The 22621-nt window shown below is 42.9% G+C and overlaps 1 protein-coding gene across 1 annotated transcript; it reads right to left on the bottom strand.

Annotated features, from left to right (window-relative positions):
* Positions 1–13701: 13701 nt before the first annotated feature.
* Positions 13702–22509, bottom strand: LOC114017121 (uncharacterized). The gene is made up of 4 exons (XM_055711861.1): positions 20994–22509; positions 20661–20815; positions 20134–20222; positions 13702–19905 (listed from the first exon to the last, which is right to left on the bottom strand). Exons 1-4 carry the CDS (start codon positions 21299–21301, stop codon positions 19855–19857), a joined length of 603 nt encoding a protein of 200 aa, XP_055567836.1. The 5' UTR covers positions 21302–22509; the 3' UTR covers positions 13702–19854.
* Between the last annotated feature and the right edge of the window lie 112 nt (positions 22510–22621).

Here is a 22621-nt window from a genome sequence, read left to right on the forward strand (position 1 = left end):
TAAAGTGAGGTTATACCAAGAGACAACACAACTTAAGAGATGTATGGGAAGGGACTAGACCTTCTGTTTACCTTTGATGAGCAGGTGGGATAGAGATAATGTAACTAGCTTGAGCCAAAATTACATATAATATTTGGCTTTTGTACTTTTTCAATAATTAGACTAAGACAGCCTTTCTTTGTTCAAAGATGTTATATTCATGAAAGATTACAGACACATTATATAAAGACTGGTAGGTTAAAAGAAGCAAGCATATAAAGAATATCTGATACTGAAATAAAAAATAATTCGCATTCCAGGATGTAGAATTCTACTACTTTGTCATCTTGCCAGCATCATTCTTTTATTTTTCATGCTATGAACTGGCCATTGTCCACCCTTTTTTGTCCAAAAAACATTAATGTACACCAAAGAACTGTACCTTGAAAGCCGGTGATACCTCTTCAAAGTGAAGCATATGGGGTCCTAACAGCTTGAATTGATTCATAGAGATTATTTGTTTAGGTAATGAAGATCAATAAATCTCTACACAGATAAGCAAAATTTAGTAAGATTAATAGAGTAAACAATTGGGACAATAGTTTTGCGGAATTTCAAAGTGCATCATCAGAGAAGCCTAATGTGCTGTCTGCCTCATATTATCACTTTACTAACAACTCGTAGTTACCCTAAAGCAAACAGAATCATGAAGGAAACATGGGAGCAATGTACTGCCAGCGAGCTGTAAGGCTTCCCCTCGCCCCCAGGCTGGCTCTCTGTGCTACTGGTTTGAGCTTTCATATGTTCCATGTGCAAACTGGATGCAGGGGGAAAAAAAAAAAACAAACAAAAAAAACCCACTTAGGTTTATCAGATGTTTCTGCTCCCTGCTTAATGTTATCATATTCTGGATAGGAGATAAGTACCAGGAAATAGAAAATTAATAAATAAATGCGGGGGGATGGGGAGACAGGAGGGAGGAACACAACCCACAAAATTTTTGGAGAGACAGCTTATTGAGATGTACTGCTACAACTTTACAACTGGAGGCAGAAGAAAAGGTCATAAGCCAGACGAAGAAGAAGGTGTGAGCCCATTAAAGCTACCGGTGCTACTCCAGTCCCTATTAGGTGAGGAGCTGTTCTTGTGCTGTCAACTATCAGACTGCATCAAGAAGGCGATGATGTACAAGAAAAGTATCAAAACTTCTCTGCATTTGCTTTGTGTTGGTCATGTCTGTGTAGTTCTGCTTTGCTCACTCACCGAAACTGTGCTGTTCTTTAGGTGGTTTGGTTTTTTCCCTGCATTGAACGTATTTTTTACTTTTTCATTCGAAAACACAGGTGAGTGACAACAGAATAAAACCTGAAAAACTGTCAGAATCTGCTTTCTCATTTAGATATTTGTGCTTTAAAGGTTTGTGATTTGGTATTCAAGAGAAAGAGAACATTGTCGGTTATGACTTTTACAAGCGAGATGCAGTAACAGCAGATCCCAACATCAGTATTAATGGATTTTTGCTGTTCTGATAACATCCTCTTATTACGCTCAGTGGAGGTTACATCCCAGGTCATTATCTTTACAGAACCTACAGCACAATTTCTCTTAGAAGTCTTAGAAAAGATATTTTGTAAGTACAGCAGGATTCTTCCCACAGAGGTTATAGGTGTAGGAAAAACAGTATCTTTTTGTCCCCTAATAATGATCACCCACCCCTGGTTGTTTTGCTTTGTTATTTTCAACACTAGCCTCACAGCTGCCAAGCTAAATAAGTAGAATCTGCAGCTACAGAAGTCAGACAGAGTAATTGATTTGTCCAAAGTGAACCAAAGTTCCAATTACTGGTATCAAGCTTACAAGTCTGGAACAGCTGCACCAAGATCCTGGAGCAGCCCTGACAGCCCTGGTTAAGCTGCCGCTTTTCGTGATGTGCATCAGAGGGACTCGGCTGCATTCCTAGTCGTTAGGTTGAATGGAAGATCTGATCTCAAGCCTTTTCCTTGCATTGACTTAATGTTTCTCTTCCTCCTCCATTTTAAACTGCATATTAAAAAAAGAAAATCTCACATTAAAGAAAAAAAAATTCTTTCACAAAAAGAAAAGAAAGTATGGAGTCACTATACCAACCAAAACAAAGAGTTGGTGACACGAAGCAGTTGTTAAGAAACATTTCAGACCTAGAGCCCTTTATCTGAGCATTTTCAGTTGCTCAGTTCCACCACCTGACTGGAAGCAAGACTGTAGACTGAGAAAACAATTCAACCTTTCTTCTGAAGACTTTGGAAACTTTTTAAAATATGTTTCTAAAGTTTCAGGTTAAAAGTCAGATCACATTGTGCCTGTCACATCCTCAGCTCTCTGCATCCACTTGAAGTTAGAAGGCATCCACTTCTATTCAGTGGCACTTACTCTGAAGGTATGTACTTTAATATAGGTAATTCAATAAGCAAATAAGCCAATTAATGAATTCAACGGTGATTATTGTGGGGGCAAGCCATTATTTTATAATCTTACAGCTTTTTATGGCTTATAATGATAGAGGTTCATACTTCAGAAAAATCTCAATCATCAAAGTAGTGATACCTGGGTATATATGTTGTCTAAAAACTGTAACTTTGTGTCTAAGGGCTTCGCTTTAGCTCCAGGGCAGATAAATTATTATGCTGTAAGAGTTTCTTGTTGATTGCTCATTCTATGCTATCTATTGTTAGCAACAAAGTGATTCCTTGCTTTTTCTGTTTCCTTTTTGTTTTGTTTGGGTTTTTCCCCTGTTATAATATTCAGAAAATGTGAGTCCATGCTAGGTCCTTCAACATATCTGCCAGGCCTAGAAGGAAGTTTCTGAAATCCAAAAGTATTTCAGACATTGTTAGTTTTTTGCAGCTGAACTGGCCGTCATGTACCACCGCAGAGGAGCGCAGCTCTCCCCAGGGGTTGGGTGGCATGTTTGCCAGCTATATGCTGATATCTCAAATACAGTTGTTCTGGCAGGCTCTGTTGACTGTATTGGCTAGAATGCCGTTAACCATGAGATCTCAGACATCTCGTTTATATAGACAGCTAAACATAGGTGTCTTAGTCTTGAAATGAATCCCACACAAAGTGCCAACTTAGTCACTGGTAAATGACAAGTTTATCATCATGTGCCATGTGTAATTTCCATGAAAAGTTAGATTAACACTTCATAATTCATTAAGTCACTTTTTCTGGAAATAAAGTGTCCCTCAACCTGACTAAAAACATGGCAGATGTGGAAATGGAAAGAAACATTTGAAGGGAGTAACTCACTCTTTCCTTAATTTTCCTTTTATGTGTCAGTGCTAAAATCCAGAAAACAGAGGGAATTAAAATCAGTTGTTACAGCCATATTTACTAAAGACCATTATATTTTTATATCTACTTTCTAAAGACAAATGAAGAAAAAGATGGGTAGAAGCTGTGGAAAGAGAAACAGAAACCCTCTACCACTAGTTGAGGAGATGGGAAAAAGGAAGAAGAGAGGGAGAGGAAATGTGACAGACACTTGTCCATGTCCCTCTGGGAAGAGGTGGCCTGTACTAAGCATAGTACATACATACTACAGGTGATAGTACTTCATACATCCTTGTTTGTACGCATTAGTAACAAGAATAAGCAACAAACATGCAATGGCTAAAGCCTGAGAGACAAGGATCCAAAGCCACAGATCACGTGGAGATGTTATGGAGCATAACATCTGATGGCTTTGGAAATGATCTTTGTCTCATGGGAATCATTAGCTGCAAATTACAGTTATGTGTGTAAAAACTAATCAGCAAGAACACAAAGGCCCAGTGAAGATCAGAACAATGCCAGACTGAGGAACCCTGTAATGTAAATGGTACACCCTGAACAAGCTGCTTGGGACTATCCAAGGAGAACTGCAGGACTGTTGTCCCTAGTGGGAAGCCCACTAAGAACCAAGGACAGTCCCTCCCAGTGCACCCTGCAGACCAAAGGAGTTGCTGTATGCACAGGTTGGACCCTTATTATGGGATACCAGAGGAAGCAGACTTGAGGGGTTACGTAAAATGTATTATGAAGTATTTAAAGGAATTGTGGCAATGTGTGAGATATTACAGGATGATTAGAGAAGGACCAAAAGTGGAAAAGGGAACTATCAAGATGGATTAGGAAGTAACAAGCAGGAAAAAATAGAGAGGAAAGGGGATAAAGCAAGTTGGCCAGATGTAAATGTCTTTTGTTGGTACACTCCTCAAACAGCCCAGCATTTCACAGTTCCAGTCTGCCCTGTCTTCTCATTAAATCTTCTTTCTAATTATCTTCTGTATGGGTGTGCTCTCTATTCTGAGTGGGTATGTGTGAAAGTTGCTGAACTTCAAACGGAACTAGCCAGCAAGTAGGCTACAAAGTACCAGCTACTGGAGTGAAACTGCAGATCTCTGGGGATCCTGTGTCTGGGTACCAGCAGCTTTGGGGACCAGGATATCAGGGGAACAGCTACTGCGTAGCCTGAGCATCTCAGGCTCACCATTGGAGCGATTAATATTTTGTGCATACATATATGTGTGTGTGTGGCTTTTTGGTTTTGTTTTGGGTTTTTTTCTCGACACCGGATTTCCACCCCCATAGCCAGAAAGCAAGAACAGGATCAGGCCATCCACACTGCTCATGTTTGTGTGAGTGCTAGATGCATTTATCTGGGTGCTGGCAATGCAGTGCTGTGCATGTTGATCCATGTGGCCAGCAGTGCATGTGTCTGTGCATGTCTCGTGGATACATATTCAGCCTTGCTACTGGCCACAATGCAAAGCAACCTCACATCCATCAGGCTACTGCTTTCAACTACCTCGAACAAGAAACATGTCTGCCCTTGTGCAGCCAGGTGGGACAGGCCTTCAGCTGAGAGGCTATGATACTGTCAGCTGAGATCAACAGAATCACAATAATTGGCCAACTAAAAACTTATTCTCTTATAGATTTTCACAATTAAAAGGGGAAAGATGTCTGTTCATTTTTTGAAGACATAGATGCTTAGCTTACCTTTTAATAACAGTCCTATAGGGCTTTTGGGAGGTGGGGCTGGGGGGGGTGGAATTTGAAGCCACAGCAGCAGTATTTCAGTTAACTTGGGTTTGGAATATTCAGAAATAATGCACTCTTATTGTGAGGAAGCCTACAACTGTGTCCTTATTCTTGATATGAATATATAAAACCAATAGTATCTTAGCTTCATATAAAATATACTATATTGCTACTTATGAGTAAGAGGGCAAAAGTGGGCTCTGGTGTGATTCACATTGATTCTTTAATATAAAGATACTGCATTTGGATATACTATGCATATCAATCTGGTGAAAAAGAAGCTATATTTTCTGCTACAGCTCAGAGTTCTTCAATATGTCTGAGGAAATGGTGCTCTGCAGGAAGCACTGTGAAGCTAAGCAGCTGTGGAAGCCCACAACAGATATGTGTCTGTAGTGTAAGTATCAGAAAGGAGTATTTCCACCCACAGGAATTAGTTATTGTTCTGTTTCAGATGGCTTTCCCAGGTTATATGTCAGGATTCCAACAAGCTGGAAAGTACATGGGCAATTTATGATACCAAATGTATTGTACCTTGGAAGGTCAAAGCCATATAAATTGGCAAAACACAGGAGCAGTCTTGAAGAAACTACCATTCATTCTTTTGTGTTAAGGAAAAAAAAAAAAAAAAAGGCTTTAAGGCTCTAACTTATGGCATCAAATACATTGTGATTTCAAATAACTATATCATAAAGATATCACAAATTGACCTAACTTACCTTGAAAAATATTTGATTCTTTTTGACCTACAATATGTAATGGAATTTAGTTTAATAAATTCACTGGAATATAATAAAAAATATCTGATGTTTAGAATTCTTCCAATTTCTGTCAAAACTTTACCCTTGACACTTTTGCTTTTGTGCCAGCATTGCCCACTAATATGCATGGGCATTTTTCCATTTTTTGATGGTTGCTCTTCAACTACTACAACCCCTTTCAGCTGTTTGGGTTTTTTACTTTAAAAAAAAAAAAGAGCTGTTTGGATCCTGGGTCTGCATAGGTGTGCACAGCCATGTACAAGCAGTGATTGAAAAGCTCTTTCCCAGCTCTGCGCAAATGAAGTATAACTCAGTTCTTATCTCAAATATTTTTAAGCTAGTTAGTATGCAACTATTTGTTCTCAGCCTCTCAGTTCTTCGTTGCATCAGTTCTAATACAAGAGCAAAAGGCAGCACACTTCTACTGACCTGCAGAGTATTACACTGAGTTGTACCAGCTCGGTGTCCTACAGTAATGCAAAAATGTTAACAGGAAGGGGCTGATTGACTGTTTCTGGAACTTAAATCTGTTGTGATTCTAGTAATGAGCTTAATTTAAATTAGTGCAGAGAGAAAGGAGAACTTTCTTGCTTTTGATCCATACCCGGTATTTCAAGATGCCTGCTGGTCAAGAGCTGGTTTGGATGGGAGTCAGAAGAAAGACCATTTCAGATGTTGATAAGGCTGAATTCCTGATAAATGCAGGCAACTTTCCTGAAAATGCCACAGTTACAGTCCTAGCAACATGAGGAGTTTCTGTAGATGCAGTTTCCTGTGTTCAATTAAATGGAATTGATGTTCTGCGAGACTCATTTTGCCAACTGATACAGTAGCTAAATGCATTGACAGACAAGATTGGAAACTGACAACAGCAGTGACAGATGTATTGTATTTAATAGGTCAGTTGTCACTCTTTGGCAGCTTTCCCATGCTCAAACTATCTTCAGGATACAAAGTAACTAAGGTGGAAGAGAGTAATTTGTCTTCAGTATGGGGTATGGAGCTGAAATTTTTCACAATCATTTTGTTTGAGATGGATTTGTTTGCACACTGCATTGATGGCTCTATTCTTCTTTCTTTATTAAGACCAAGAACCTGCAGGTATGAAGCTTAAAAGTCCATTTCTCCTTGACAGCTTCACCTTTCCATAGGGACTAAGGTGCTGTCTTAGTTTTCAGCTGTTAATGGTGGTGTCTGTTTTCTTCACTTGGGGGGTAATAGCTTCCAAAGTGAGTTTGGAATCAAGCACTCAGGCAACCAGCTAGTTGCTAAGTCTGTGTGTGCTAAGATAGACATGGAATAAAATGGGGCTTCTTGGGTTGTAAGATGATTTAGTCCTGCCATATGATCTTACTGATAAATTCATAAAATCCTAGTTTATAACAAGTTGTATTTTTGGCCTTCTGGAATGCAGTTTTGAAATCCCGCCCATCTGGCGGTAGGAGCCCAGTATACAGGGGAGGGGGGGCAGGCTGTTACCATGTGACTGTACCATACTGTAGTCACCACTGTCACCTGCACATTGCGGCACAGGTAGAACACTAGGCACAGTGCTGCTCCCTCCAAGGGGATTGCCTGTGTTGAGCACCTTGCAAATTCAGAGCCGAAGAGGAGTGTGGGCAAGTGTTGCCACTGCTAGTTTGCAATTATTGAAAATGTTTTGCGTTAAAATCTTTTACAGATAATGGTAGGCTGACTTTTGAGGTACAAACTCTCTTTTTCCCTCCCTTTTGAGAAAAGGGCAGGAAACGCTTAGAAAATTGAGAAATGGAGAACAATAACATTAAACACTAATATTATGAAATTATCTAAAGCATCTTGCTTTGCCTAAATGATATGGCATAGTTGTTATATTGAGACCCATACTTTATATCCCTATTTAGAGAATTCAGTACCAGCTGCAATGAAATTGGGTTGCAGGTGTCATGGCAACTTTAACTCAGAGTTCTGTGTTGTATGTATACCTGGTAAATGGGATCTTCTTCTGTTTGTTATTTTCTCTCTTGGATGTTGCATTTCTATCCTTGATCCTCTTGTATAAAGCAGTATGGGGATATATTACAAACTAATTAACATTCTCAGTATTAACAGTGAACCCTTATCTAGAAACCCAGCTTAACTGAAAAATCAGTGTAATGAATCCATAAGTAAACGCTAGAGATACTGCTGGTATCTTAATGCTGATAGATACCCCGTGCTTTCCGTCCCCTCAGGTATGATTTTGCTGTCTCTACCACAGTTAACTGTTGCTCAGGAACGCAGTTCTTCCTCACCAGGAGTTATCCTGCAATTCTCCACTGACCAAAGCAGGGCTTTTCTCAGCCCAGGCTGACCTGCAGTCTGGCAAGACACACGTCAGTAGGGAAGGAGCATCACTTGCACAAAGAACAAAAAATCTTCCAATTTTTAATTTTTTTTTTTTTTAAATATTTGTTAGCATCTGACAGTATGCATGTTATGGCTGAGCACAGGTCATGTGGTGCTCTTTGTTCTGAACAGATAAGTAGCTGAGTCATTTTTAGGATTATTACAAATGTAAAATCAGCATTTCTTTAAGATTTGCTTAATATGTGCAATTTCACTATTTCTGCAGAAAGTTTTCAGGCTAATCAAGAATGACATGAGATAATAAGCAATGAGAAATTTTAAAAAATTATTCAATTCTACTTCAATTTACTTTACAATGTTATCCACCTTGCCCAATTATGAAATGTTGTAGATTATAAAATTCAAAGAAAAATAATTTTTATTTAAATTAAAAACTAACCATGGTTTATCTGTCTGGAGATGGCTATAGAAACACAGATTAACATCACTCCCTCAGAAAACTCTTACAATTAAAATTAAATTTAACAGATAATTACTTCCATTTCATAGGCTTTTTAAATAATGTAGAAATTTACAGCAAGAGTATTTAAAATTCCAGACGGAATCAAAATCCACCTCTCACACACTTATTTTGCATGTGCTTGCACACACACCAGGTTCTTTTACAGAGCCATTTTACAAAACTGAACAGTATTTCCCTTATCCCCCAACCCCCACACACCCACCCCTTGCTGCCCTGGTTTTAAATTAGTTTTATAAAACCAGTACTGCTTTGTCTTCACTGCCCTCTGGGTCTAGGGACGTCTCATGTCTCCCATCCCACTCACCCCTATGCCAGCTCCTCACACACTGTCATTTTTATCTTTTTTTTCTTTTTCATAACTGGCAATGTACTACATGGATAAATTAGCAGAAACATTGATTTTAGACTCCCCTTGCTATAATAAAGGGGGGGCAGCTGAAGGGTTTTTTTTCCATAAGATCCCCAAGGCTCAGAAAAATCCATTTTTATCAGGCTGTTAGACATGGATCCAGATGATGGCCCCCAGCCATCAATACCTCAAACACTGTTTCTAAGGAAAAGACTCCTGTTTGTGCCATGAAATTTGGTTTCTGCTGGGGTAGAAGGGTGTAGCTCTGGGTGTCTTCCAGAAGTTACCTTCGTTTTGTGCTGCTGATTTTACATGCTTGGCAGCATTTTCAAAGCCTAACAAGAGTACACTGCACTAATATAAAGAAAAATAAAAAGTATAGCTGGTCATTTGTTATGCCATTGAATTTTGTCTGCTTTTCTACTTTGTTCTTCTTATGCATTTTAGGAAGTTTTAAAAGAATGCACTAATGATTGAAGCAATAAAAAGCTGTGTTCCCTGTAGCCTCTCTCTTCAGATGGATGTAGCAGAAACATGGACAGATGCCAGCGAGCTGCAGTTCTCTGCACCTCTTAATTTTTTAATTTCCTTGTCTCTTTTTGCCCAGGCCAAACTTTGCATACAAAGCTGGATGATGAAAGAAGGTACGGGTACACCAGCTCTTTGCTTTCTCAGCTTTCTTCACCTTGCCCCTAAGGGTGACCTAGAAGCTATTTGAGAAAAGGACTGGGCTAGATGAACACATTGCTGACTCCAAAGAGCTTTGTATTAGACTGTCTCTGAACTCCTGAATGATGCTGTTACTGAAAAATGACACCAAATATCTTGGGACAATGCCAAATGTTTGGGATCAGTAGGTGTATAGCTCAGAAGGGAGGCTTGAGTGAGAGCTGTCTGCTGGCACAGGCTTTCAAGTGTGTTGTTACTCTGCTGCTGTAATAATTCTCAGCTCCTCACGGAGGAGCTTGTGTGTAAGCTACACACCGGCTTTTCAGTGGGCAAAACACTCTGCATTATCTGTTTAGTACAACATTCAATTTTACATGATTCGTTATAACTTGAAACCTCCTGTTTGGCAAAGCTAAATAAGCATCCGGTTCACGTAACTTTTTGAGCAACATGTAGTTAACTTCTTAACTGTTGAAATGCTCCTATTCTTTAATCCAGTATCCCAAGGTTTAGCCAGAATAGCGTAACTCCCCTGGTACTGGAAGAATAGGTCTGAGGTAGGGCTACACAGCTGACAGCCACCGACCTTGGAAAAAATCTGTTGAAATCAGAATTTTGCAGTGGGTGTGTTTGTCTAGTATGTTCCCAAATAAGGTAGACTAATCACATTTCTGGTTTTAGTATGCCAAAAAGATAATTAGAAATATAGATACATAGAATCATTCAGGTTGGAAGACACCTTTAAAATCATTGAGTCCAACCCTTACCCTGGCACTGCCGAGCCCACCACTAAACCATGTCCCTGAGCACCACATCTACGTGTCATTTAAACACCCCCAGGGTTGGTGACGCCAGCCCCTCCCCGGGCAGCCTGTGCCAGGGCTCGGCCACCCTTTCCATGAAGGAATTTCCCCTCACACCCACCTAAACCTCCCCCGGCACAAGGTGAGGCCGGTTCCCCGTGTCCTGGCGCTTGTTCCCTGGGAGCAGAGACCGACCCCCCCTGCCTACAGCCCCTGCCAGGCAGCTGTAGGGAGCCACCAGGTGCCCCTGAGCCCCCCCTCTGCAGGCTGACCCCCCCAGCTCCCCCCGCCGCCCCCCCCCAGCCCCTGCCCCAGCCCCTGCCCCAGCCCCTGCCCGGCTCTGGACACGCTCCAGCCCCTCTGCGTCCCCCCTGCCCTGAGGGGCCCGACCCTGAGCCCAGGCCCCGAGGGGCGGCCGCACCGGTGCCCAGCACAGGGGGACGGGCACTGCCCCGGCCCTGCCGGCCACAGCGCTTCTGACAGCGGCCAGGGCGCTGCTGGCCCCCTTGGCCACCTGGGCACGCTGGGGGCTCCTGCCCAGCGGCTGTGCCCAGCGCAGAGCCCCCCCGGCCCGGCCGGGAGCAGCCGGCTTCTCCAGGAGATGCTGGGCGAGACGGTGCCAAAGGCTTCGCTAAGGCCCAGGCAGGCGCCAGCCACAGCCTTTCCCTCAGCCACCCAGCGGGTCCCCTTGTCCCAGCAGGAGATGGGGCTCCTCACGCAGGACCTGCCTCTCACAGCCCCACGCTGGCGGGGCCCGATCCCCGGCCGTCCTGCCCGTGCCGTGTGACGGCGCTCAGGGCGATCTGCCCCGTGGCTGCCCCGGCACCGAGGCCAGGCCGGCACCTGCAGCTGCCCAGACCCTCCTCCTGCCCCTCTCGTGGCCGGGCCCACGCTGGCTGACCCCCGGCTGCTGCAGCCCCCCCTGAGCCAGGGCTGCTGGTAGGGGATGGAGAGCGGCTGGGAAAGCTCCTCCACCAGCTCCCTCGGTGCTCTCGGGTGGATCCATTGTGCGTGTCTAAGCAGGGTAGCAGGTCACTGACCATTTCGCTGCAGCATAACTGCCACACTATGTTGTTAACACCATGTAAGCGATTTATACAAGTATTTGAATTTTTCTGTGTGAGGAGCTATCTCAGCCATACAGTCAATCACTGATCAAATTCATTCAACCACATTTACAAAATAACATATAATTTCATATAAACAAATAACCATATCTTTGACTCAAAATGATTGTTAAAAATCATTCCTCTAGCCCAACAGAAGAAACACCTGAGAACTGTTTACTTGTTCTCCAGGTCTGGCAATATACCAAGGGACCTGATTCACAAAGTGAAAAGCTCTTTATCTGAAAGTCTGATGAAAACAAATTTTATTTCATTCAGCACTCTTCCGTGGAATTTTTTTTGTCCTCTGACCCTGTTCTCAGCAAACTACTGAACAGATTTGCTGAAACCTTCTAGAGAAATCCAGCCTGAGGCAGACACCTGGTGTTTACATTGTAAGCCATCCAGTTAAAGTTTAGAGAGGTAACGTGCCTGAAAATGGAATTTTAAAGTAGAAAACATAAGGCAAACTGATAAATTGTGCTACTGGCACCAACTGTAATCTGCAAATAGTTAAATGTCTGGAACTCAAAAATACGTAGCATATTTCTTTCGGTTTGCATGATTATGAAAATCCCTGCCATCAAATGGCAGATCTTAGCATTAGTTTATAACGATCCAGCCAAATTGGGACAGACCAAATTAATGGATCACTACTGTCCAACTGTTATTCACTAGCAAATCTGAAAGATTTTCTGGTATCTTGCTGAGATGTCAATGGTTCTAGAATGTAGGTAATATTGAATATCCAGGTGCTGGCTTGCACAGAAAACACATTACACTTTTCCCTACTAGTATTACACTTACATTACATTTTAGTATTTACACTAATATTTTTTTCCATTTCAATGGCAGACACTGAGCCACCTTGAAGAATTATGAATGAAAGACAGCTGTGAACTGTAAAGTTGATTTCAACACTGCAGAAGTTTGAGAACTTACACATTGTAAAGTACGTGGCAAAGGAAAAGTTATACTGTGGGATGGGTGGAGAACACATGATCTCATATGTATCAAAATGTAAACTGGTGCCAGTTCATCACTGTTCAAGGTGGGCACTCAAATTATGAAGATTTCCTTTTTTTTTTTAACTTGAAAATTATTTCTGTTTTCTAAACTATGCGTGAGAGAGAGATTTAGTGGCTAGAAACTGCAAGGGAAAGCAGTAATCACTGAGCTGATATGTAACATGCAATTCAAAGTAGGATTTTTAGGGATTTATAACTTTAAACTTTTTTCAATATTTTTCTTTAAATCAAGACAAGGAATCATCCACATCATTTAGAAAAAAAGCGTTCCACAAAGAACCTAAGAAATCTATGGAAGTTACTGGATACATCATCTACTGAAAAATAGAACCAAGCTGACTTAAGCAGTAAAGCTGAGATCCATCACATACCACTTTTTCAGTACCTTGGCCTTAACTTAAAAGTTTTATGCCCCTAGTTTAAAAATGAGGTGTGCCTCATAACAGTACAGAGCTTTAAAAGGGCCAAATAAATATTGAAAAACTTGAATTAAGCTTACAGCAGAAAGGTAAGGCTTTGACTGATTATAAGGGGGGGGGGGGGGGGGGCGATTCCAAAAAAAGCAACTTAATCCCCATGTAAAGCTGATTATATCCTAGAATTATATCTAGAAAAATTCATCTTCTGTTCTAAAGGTAATTGCAGTAACTTTCTTATCTTCATTTTTCTTCTTTCCCTCTATTTTTTAATTTTCCTATAGACTAAATACATCTTTATTTCTACATTATACTGGAGTTTGTATCTGAAATCTGTATCCCAGATAGGTGTTTGACGTAAATTTGTATATATTTGCCCTAGTCATTCTGTATGAGTTTGAGTTTCTTGAACTCTCTTGGCACAGATACTGATTTTGGCAAAGAACAGAAAGACTTTACTGCTTTTCACTGTTGAACGCTTTACAATGAGAACTAATCCAGGTGCCAAAATATACCTGAAGTCACTAACATGCCTTTGAATAACTCAGAGAAGAATTGTTCACATACAAGACTACTTCAGAGCCTGTGAAAACTAACAGAAAGGCTTCTTCTGACTTAATTTGAATCCTGATCCAACATCAGCAGATGCTGATGGGCCAGCTCATGCAAGTAAGTGTTGCAGGATTAGACCCTGTAGGTGTATTTATTTTTATTATAAATACCGTGTAAATAGATCTACTTTTGATGTCTTTCAAGAAGAATTAAGGTGGCAGAAAGATTATTTTTAAGTCTTTTACCAGGACCAAAAATGTAGAAGCAAAAATATCGTACACCATAGAACAAGAGAAAATTCAAAACTTAATCACATCCCATATAAATACAACCCAGTTCTACTAAGAAACATTTGTTTTCAATGAATAGATGAATAATTGTTTGTGAAATATTTATCACTTATTCATGCTTTTTTTAAAATCACAGTTGCTAGGAATAGCTGCATTAAATTTGCCTTTATCTGAATTATATTGTGCTTACTGTAATCGTATTGCTGCAGGTACACAGGTAGTTTTTATTTAAAGTCTGACTTTACAGTCAGACATTATGGCTGGATGTGTGCTAGTTAGGGGAGGAAACATCACTGGTTATAGGTCTAAAATATTAAAATGGTCTCTAGCACAGTACCGGTCTGAGCCAGCTAGCCCAGTTAGGCATGTTTTGGAAGTTAACACAGATCAGGCTTGACTCCCAGTAAGTAGTTTGTAAGCATCCTGCGTGATCTGGAGGCTGAGCGTTTAACAGCGGAGATACAGGCCACCTGGTGGCAGCTGGCCCCAGTGACAGAGAACAGCCCCACGCAGATCCCATTTGCTCCTGCAGACACAGCTAACAGTGCTGGCAAGTGATACCTTATCAGACTTGATCCTGGGTAAGACACGCAGGACTTGCGTAAGAAATCATGGAGGAACCAGCTGTCATGGGAAAGGCTCAAGAGGATTGATGGGAGAGAAGGGGGACGGGGGGAGAAACTTCCTCTTGAGTCATTTATGCTTTGTTTCTATTTATCTCCCAAATGCAGATCCACAATATAATTTGCAGCAGAGCATGGGCTGTGCAAGCAGTTGTTAAAAGCACCCAAATCTGTCAGTAAAGGAGGCAGTTTCCATTAGCAGGCATGCACTGAGCTCACTTTGCATCTGGAGCCTACCAGGCTTCGCAGGAAAGTTATGTGTCATATTTAACCTACAAGAAAGTGTTTGATCTTCATAGCTGGAACCTCAGGGGACAGTTTTGTGAAAAATGACAGCAAGAAAGTCAGTAGTCCGGCTTTTCTTTAAAATGCATTTAAGTGGTAAATAATTCCACTAGACAAGTCTCTGATCTCAGTCAAACTGTTGGAAATCCGCATCAGAAATCTTGCTGATAAACATCAGCTGCATTACTCTAATTTATCAAGGAGTAATGGTATAACAATTACCCCTAGAAGAGACTACACAATGTCATGATCCAGAGAATAAACAGAAAAGCATAAGGGTTGTTAGCAGATTATCCTACATTAAGCTTAGCAAATAAAGCACCATATTCTGAAGTCTGTGTCATACTGCCTAGCAGCAAACACATGTTGTGAAAAATGCACAATTTCACCCAGAATGTCTTCCTTGGAAAGAAAAGGTGAGGATTAATGACTGTAAGTTGTGTTAACTTGAAGTGACATAACACAGAACTCCAAAGTTGAAAACTTCCTCTGGGTTTTCTACAACGGATGAAAGCTTTGCTCCATAGTAACATTTGGCCAAAGTCAGTGGAACTGCTTCAGCACCTGAAATTGAGTATTTCTTTATCCACCGGAGTGCCGGAGTTCTTACGGCAAATTCTGTCTCTCCTGTTTCCTTATATCACAGCAGAATGGATCCAAAGCCCAAATCTCCCAACCTTCTGTGTGCTTCCAGAAAAGTCCTAAACTCAGATGCAAGTGCCATATATAAAGTAATCTTCAGTCACATATATCTTCATATGGATACGGATATCTGCAGATGGATGAACCCAGTTTGTCAAAGACAGGTGCACTCAACATGATTCACATGTTGAGCCACCCTCTGATCTTCCTCCTTAAATGTGTGTGGACTGAACAATTTTAAAGGACTCAGCACTAGAGACCTGGTTTCACATTTATTTTCACACCCTTTTTTTTTTTTTCCCCTTCTTTATTTAGCAATCTTTAAATGGTTTGAATACACATTTAATTTCCCAATTTTTTCTGCAGGAAAAATAAATTTAAGAGTGAACCTTAAGAGCTACTAACAGGGACAAACTGTCAGATTGTAGGACAGAAATTTCCAGATTGTGATAAGTCTTATTCACATGTTTCAAGAAAGCAAGCTAATCTCCCTTTTATATAGCAAGGTGGAATAACGTTTACATATTAGATTTTTTAACTTATTTCCCCACTAAGATTCTTAATAATGGATGAACTTTCAGGTTATGAAATATTAATTCATAAAACTAGGATTTCTAGAGTCTAAAAACTTCACTTTTGATCTTTTTCTCCAGACATATCTCAGATGTCCTTTTTCCTTTTTTAAGTCTAGTCCCATAATGAAAAAGTCCATCTGCTTTTTGTTTTCATGCCTTCTTATGTTTGTTAAAGCATGGGAATCCTCCAAGTTTCACATGTTTTCATTATATATTGAGGATGTAATGCTTTCTGAAGATGAAAAACAGAGCCTTCTTGTAGTGCTTAGAACTATGGGAGATGCATTGTTTCAGTTTGATAAAACCAGGTTGCTTGCTTCTGGCATTCCCAAGCCCTGTTGTGTCAGGTCCATGGCACCCAGGGGTTGGTGAAAGCCAGCAGCAGAACTCCATCCTGGTGCCTTCCCTGTGGAAGCAGAGGCCATACGTTTGTATGTGTGTCTAAGACCCTCCACCATAGCTGAGAACATGCCAGGGTAGTTCATTCAGCTCAGAAATCAGGCATTTTCAAGTGTGTCTATCCTAAGTTGGAGGATAACAGCAGCAAAATTGAAGCTCCTCTGTTTTCCTCCATATGTGCATGAAGAGGAGATGGCTGCAGAAAACTGCTAAAAGGAAACTAACTAAAACGTCCTGCAGACAGTCGTGGTTCATTTTGTTACTGCAGGGTCAATAAAAAGAAATGAAAAGCAGCCTCCCTAATGGGAGAGCCCGAGGCATACTCTTTTGAGAAGCATGCTGACCTGAAGGTGCATAGATCATGTTGATCAGATCCAAGAAAGGGATGTGGGATGGAAAAACCACGATGAAAAGGGTCATATGGTCTTGTGTGGGGAAAAAAAGAAAATGTTTGGACTTACTTTTCTAACGTCTTTGTGAGACAACTTCTAATTTCCAGGTCCACCAAGCAACACTTTTTGCAGCTTTTTCCATCTGCCTGCACACATGCCGGTGGCGGTGCACTGTCCTCCTACATGCTCCGTGCTCTCTTCAGGTCCAATTCCAGAGCTTTAATTCTCTGTTCCAGCTGTTTTCTGCAAGAGGTTATCAGTGATGCTGATCTCTGGAGTGGCTGCCTGTGTCTAAAGCAGGTGATGCAACTTGAAGAAACAGGAAGAAAAAGACCATGCCCACTACTCTCAAAAAAATGCTCTTTCTGCTGTTTTTATGTGAAAGCTGGTATTAAACAGCCTACAATGTTCTATAAGCACGGGTGAGGAAAAGGCTCACATTTTTCATGCACACAGGCTCCACGATGTATGCAGAAGCCCTTTGATACAGCCTTTTGCATCTCCCCAGCTTCCCTGCAGAAAAGCCAAACCCACAGCACTAACAAAGAGAACTAGATGCCCAAGACAAAACACCTAAAAGCCACAACCACTGACACAAATGAACGCAATGCTGTGCCAACTACAGATAAAAATCAGTACATCAACTGACCTGCAAGGGCAGACTGGAATATTGCTTCTCTCTCATTTCTTCTTGCACTGGCTGCTCACACTGTTTCCCATAAAGCACTGTTGTGCTATGATCCACCCCAGGAGTCACCAAGTGATGTGACAGAAGAGGCCCCAGCCCTCACAGCTGCTGATTTGTAGCCTCAAGCTGCAGAGATTTTTGGGACTCCAATTCCAGCTGCGCGGAGAGTTCATGCATCTGTATGCTGGGAAAAAGCAATCTGCATTCAACAAGGGGATCAAATATCCCTGTGCAACTCAAATGTACAGATCAGGGTCAGAGCTGTAAGCCACCAAGTTTGTATTTCAAGCCAGGGAAAAGCCACCTGTTTTTTTGAAGAAAAGTATGCCTTTCAAGCCCTTGCTGAGAAGACAACTCCAGCTTCCACCCTTCCCTCCTTTCCAAAGAGGCACTACAGCAAAGGCACTTGACTCCTACAGCATCATACAGTGTCCACACCTGGGAAGACACTCTTTTGCATGCCATTGCATTCATTGCATTTCACTTTGCTTCCATGGCACTCCTGTTCTGCCCCATCCCTTCCCACAGGCTCAGCCTTATACTAATGCCTGCCTGGGGCAGACAGTGTGGGGGAAGAGACAAGAGCCTCGAGGCCTTACTCAGAGGGAGGGTGAAGCCTGGCTTATGAGGTGAAAGCAAACAGAAAGGTACTTTCCTTCCCCCAAAACACCGCTGTAAGGGAACTAGACACCATCTTTCTGCAGAGACCGAGAGGAGAAAAACTTAGCAAAGAAAGCATTCCAACCCAGTGACATGTGGGAGCATGCAGCTTGCGATGTCACATCATGGCCACAACTTTTGGATGGTGTTGGAACAGAAGCGATTCTCAAAAGTTGCTTCCACCCGGATGTTGCTGCCAAGCCACTGCTTTCCCTCTCAGCCTCGAAACGAGCTCTGTGAAGAGCTGGGTGAGTTTTTCTAGGTGACAGAGGGATAGGCAGGGAGGAGAAAGGAGCTAAAAGACCCCTCTAGTCTGGAAAACAGTTGTTAGTGATGTTGAAGCTCATAACATCCTCAAAGAAATCTCTCCTGTCTCTGTTCCCATAATATTTTCTTCTCTTCTGGTCACTGAAGGAAAAGAACAGCTTCATATATTTTAACACATTCACAGACTTTGTTTTACCTTGGCCTTAGCCTTGTTCAAGTCCTCTTGCAAGTGGGAGTTTTCTTTCTTCAGGTAATCACGTTGGTGTGTAGAAGCTTTCAGTGAAGTTTCTGCCATCCACTGCTTTGCAAAAGCATCAGCAAAGAATCCTTGCAGCGCTCTCACTGTTCTCTAGGGAAACAATGTCACAGGAGTATGAAGGAAAAAGTAAGAAGCCAAAGTCTGTATTCTCAATTACTTGTTAATATAGCGAGATCAGTTCTCTAAGTGCAAAGAAATCTCATCCTCTGGAAGAAGATGGCATCTGCACAGCTGCTCATCTCTAACCATCAATGGCAAGTGAAGACAACTAAAGAGACATCATCTCTTAATTAAGATTTCTGTTTCCCAGCACATTACTCTCAGAAGATGCTGAGGCTGTGCCTTTGTGGGGTTTTGCTCGTTTGCCCAAATCCCATCCGATGCCAATGCAAGAGCCATAGCTGGACTGCAGCCCTTTCTTCAGTGATCAGAGGCAAGGCTTTCTAAAGCCAACTCCATGCATATCCTTTACGCTATTCTTGTGCTACGCAAACAAAAACCAGGGCACGCCTAAGCATTTGTATGTACACGTGTCTATAAGCTCCTCTCAAGGCTTGCCAGAACTTTCCATAATTCCAACAAAACCAGAACCAAGCAGAACCAACTTGACTGATGGGCTCCCACACATGTACCTTATACCTGTGGATTTTTAGGAGTGCCAGATAGCCTTGAGAAGTGCACTTCTTTACATCATTCCTGATCAGTGCTCACCTCACATCTTTTTTTTCTTTGTCACCTCACTTGTAAAGGCATCACTTACCATTCATTCTCAGGCAGTCGTCTTCTGCATGTCTCCCAGATGGTGACAGAGCTGGAGCTGGACCCGTTGTTCCTGCAGCCCTTCTGCCTTCTTGATGGCATCTTCTTGCTCCTCAGTTTCCTCAAGGTAGAGAGTATGCCACTCCTCTGCCAGCCTCTGGGCCCAACGTAAATTTCTTTCTGAGATGTCTAAAGCTAATGTCTTTGCTCAGAGGGTTTTTTTCAGTTGGTCCACTTTGTTTTCCAGCTTGTCAGCTTTCATTTTGCCTTTGCTCAGTTGCTTAGACAAAATGCTTTTTGTTTCTCACGTCTCAGTGATGTCCTCTTTGACCTTTTCTTGCACTTGAAGCCATTGCTCATATGCTCCCTGACACATCTCCACATCAACACTTTCTAGTGTCCAATGACTTCCAGAACTCAGGTGGGAAAAGGATGACTCAGATCCTGCTGTTGGCATTTGGGTTGTGCCGTTTTCTGCCTGTTTGAAGCTGAAGAATAAAAATTGACAAAACTTAGAATCCACTCAAAACAGGAGATAGTGACAGCATAACATAAAAGCAGAAGAGGACTGTCACCAACTTGACATCAGATTTTGATAAAAGAATTTTCAACATCTCTGCATTAGACGTTATTCATGGAAAAGTCTTATTTGGCATTCACATGCAAGTTAATCCTATAACGAAGACTCTCAGTTAAAAATCTTTGGGTTTACTTACCTCCCCCCCAGAGCTTTTGCTCTCCTTGATGGCTTCTTCAGCTGCGGGGGACTTGCGGATGGCAGGCTCTGATTGTACTGCAGGCTCATCTGCATTAAACCCACATATTTTTGGAACCAGAGTGAGCTAATACAACTCCTTGGTGCCTGGAGTGCTTTCCGAACCATCATGCTTCCAGAGACAATGTTAGCACAAAAACACACCCCAAACCCATGAAATTCAAGCAACGTATCAAAACATGGATTCAAAATGCATCAATTTTCCTGCTTGGAAATTCACTTCCTCTAGCGCACACACCTTTTCCACATGCCAGGGAGATCCCTCAAACTGATCAGAAACTAGCCAAAAGAGAATCAGTGTCCTAAGAATTCTGCTTCCCAGGGACAATGCCTGGCAGTGTGATTTTTTCCTGCATCATGAGCAACACGACATCATCATTTCCAAACATCCTCTCTCCAGGGCATCCCATCAGAAGGGCAGGTGACAGGTCTTTTCCCCATTACCTCCTCTGCACTGGAGAGTCTTACCTGCTCTCCCCAGAGCAGGTGTACACCATGTAACCCCAGCAGCTCCTGCCCCATAGACAGCACTGGATGCTGGCACCCCTTTTGCACAGCCTGGAGCAGCTTCTCCCTTGTTTTTCTGCTCCCTGGGGTCCACAGGCTGTGCTGTGGGACTGTGCCTGCAAAGACAGAAAGCACAACCAGTTGTAAGCACAGCTGATAGCAAGGTAACAGCCTGTTATTATCTGCCCTTGCCAGATTTACCTCCCTTGAGAACAGCCACAAGCACAAAGCCCCAGGGGAGGAACACAGCCCAGAGGTTTCCCAAAAAACACCCATCTGCTGGTGCTCCATTACCTGTCATCCTTGTCGCAGCGGTTGGTGTTGAGCTCCTTCACCCACGGCTGCCCTGGGGCCAAGTTGCCAATGGCAGCCACATGCTGCAGCTCCTCCTGGCCCTGTGGCTGGAGCTCACCTCCCTCATTGTCACTGCTGCTCTTGGAGGGCACAGGACCTCCCCGTACCCTCCTCCAGTGCAGGAACTGCCAAATCCTCTTCTGAAGAATATTCTGAAGAGTACCTCCTAAAGAGAAGGTGTCAGGAAGGAAAATTCCCTCCTGGCACCTATTCTGGGGGAGCAATGGCTGGACATTTCCAATGTGCATTTGGGCTCTGGGAGAGTGCAAAAATATGGGGTGCTGGTTTTCTTGGTTGAGAAAGTAGATAGCTCAATTTTTGTTGAGTCACTACCATGGGTACAAAGGCAAGGCTAGAAGCAGCAACAGAATTCCTTCTAGGCACCTTCTCCAGGGAAGCACTGGTTGAACATTTCCAACGTGTGTTTGGGTTTGAGTAGAATTCAAAATTTAGGGGACTATTTCATTGGCTCTGAAAGCAGATAGCCCAAGTTTTGTTGAGTTACTTCCATGGCTACCACGGCAAGGTGACTGCCAGCAAGAAAATTCCTTCTTGGCATTTTCTCTGGGGGAGCGGTGACTGGACATTTCCAAAGTGCATTTGGGTTTCCAGTAGAGTGAGAAAGTGAGGGGACCGTTTTCTTGGCTCAGCAAGCAGGTAGCCCAAGTTTTCTTGTGTGACTTCCATGGCTTCCAGGACAGGGTGAGAACCAGCAAGAGAATTCCTTCCTGACACCTTCTTTTCAGGAGCAGTGTCTGGATGTTTCCAATGTGCATTTGGGCTCCGGGGGCACACAAAAGTGAGGGATCTGTTTTGTCAACTCAGAAAGCAGATCGCCCAAGTTTTGTTGTGTCACTCACGTGGCTACCCCAGCTCCAGCGGAGGCACTTGCCCGCAGATGGGAAAGTCTGGCCTCTGCTCCTGCAGGGAAGGCACCAGGCAGGAGTTCCGTTCCTAGCCCTCACTGGCCCTTGGCCACCAGGGACCTGCTGCAGCAGCAGCAGGTCTTGGGCTACCTGCTTTGTGAGCTGAGGGAACGGTCAATTATTACATTGTTCTTCTCTCAGTCCTCGTGTTTACACTCCTGGCTGCCCTTCCCATCGCCGGGTGAGGGGGAGCGGGCGAGTAGCTGCGGGGTGCTTGGTTACCGGCGGGGTTACACCACGGCAGACCCCAAAGCCTATAGTACGGAATTTCATCCCAGAGAGTTACCATCAGCCCCCGAGTGATCTTGTTCTCTCTGCATGACACAGCTGTCCTCTCTGCTGAGGGTAAATCCCAGCTTAGTGACACCAACAAGTTTTCTCAGCGCAGCCCTCACCTCCACCCCGTGGTCACCGACGCGAACGCCCCGTGGAATCTGGAGACGTTACAGCACAAGTCACCGTTCCCTAGCAGGCCGCCGACACTTCCTAGCACCCTCATGACTGACCGCCCCCTTCCCACCCTTCCAGAGCAGGAGGTCCCGGGCGGCCTCATTAGTGCTACAGCCCCCACGGCGGGGAAACGCGGGCGGCACTCGCCGCTCCGTTCCGGGCCCGGCAGCACTCGCCGCCCCGGCAGCCGAC

Source organism: Falco cherrug, chromosome 5 (genome assembly GCF_023634085.1).
Source record: "Falco cherrug isolate bFalChe1 chromosome 5, bFalChe1.pri, whole genome shotgun sequence".
In the NCBI taxonomy this organism is placed as follows: Eukaryota; Metazoa; Chordata; class Aves; order Falconiformes; family Falconidae; genus Falco; species Falco cherrug.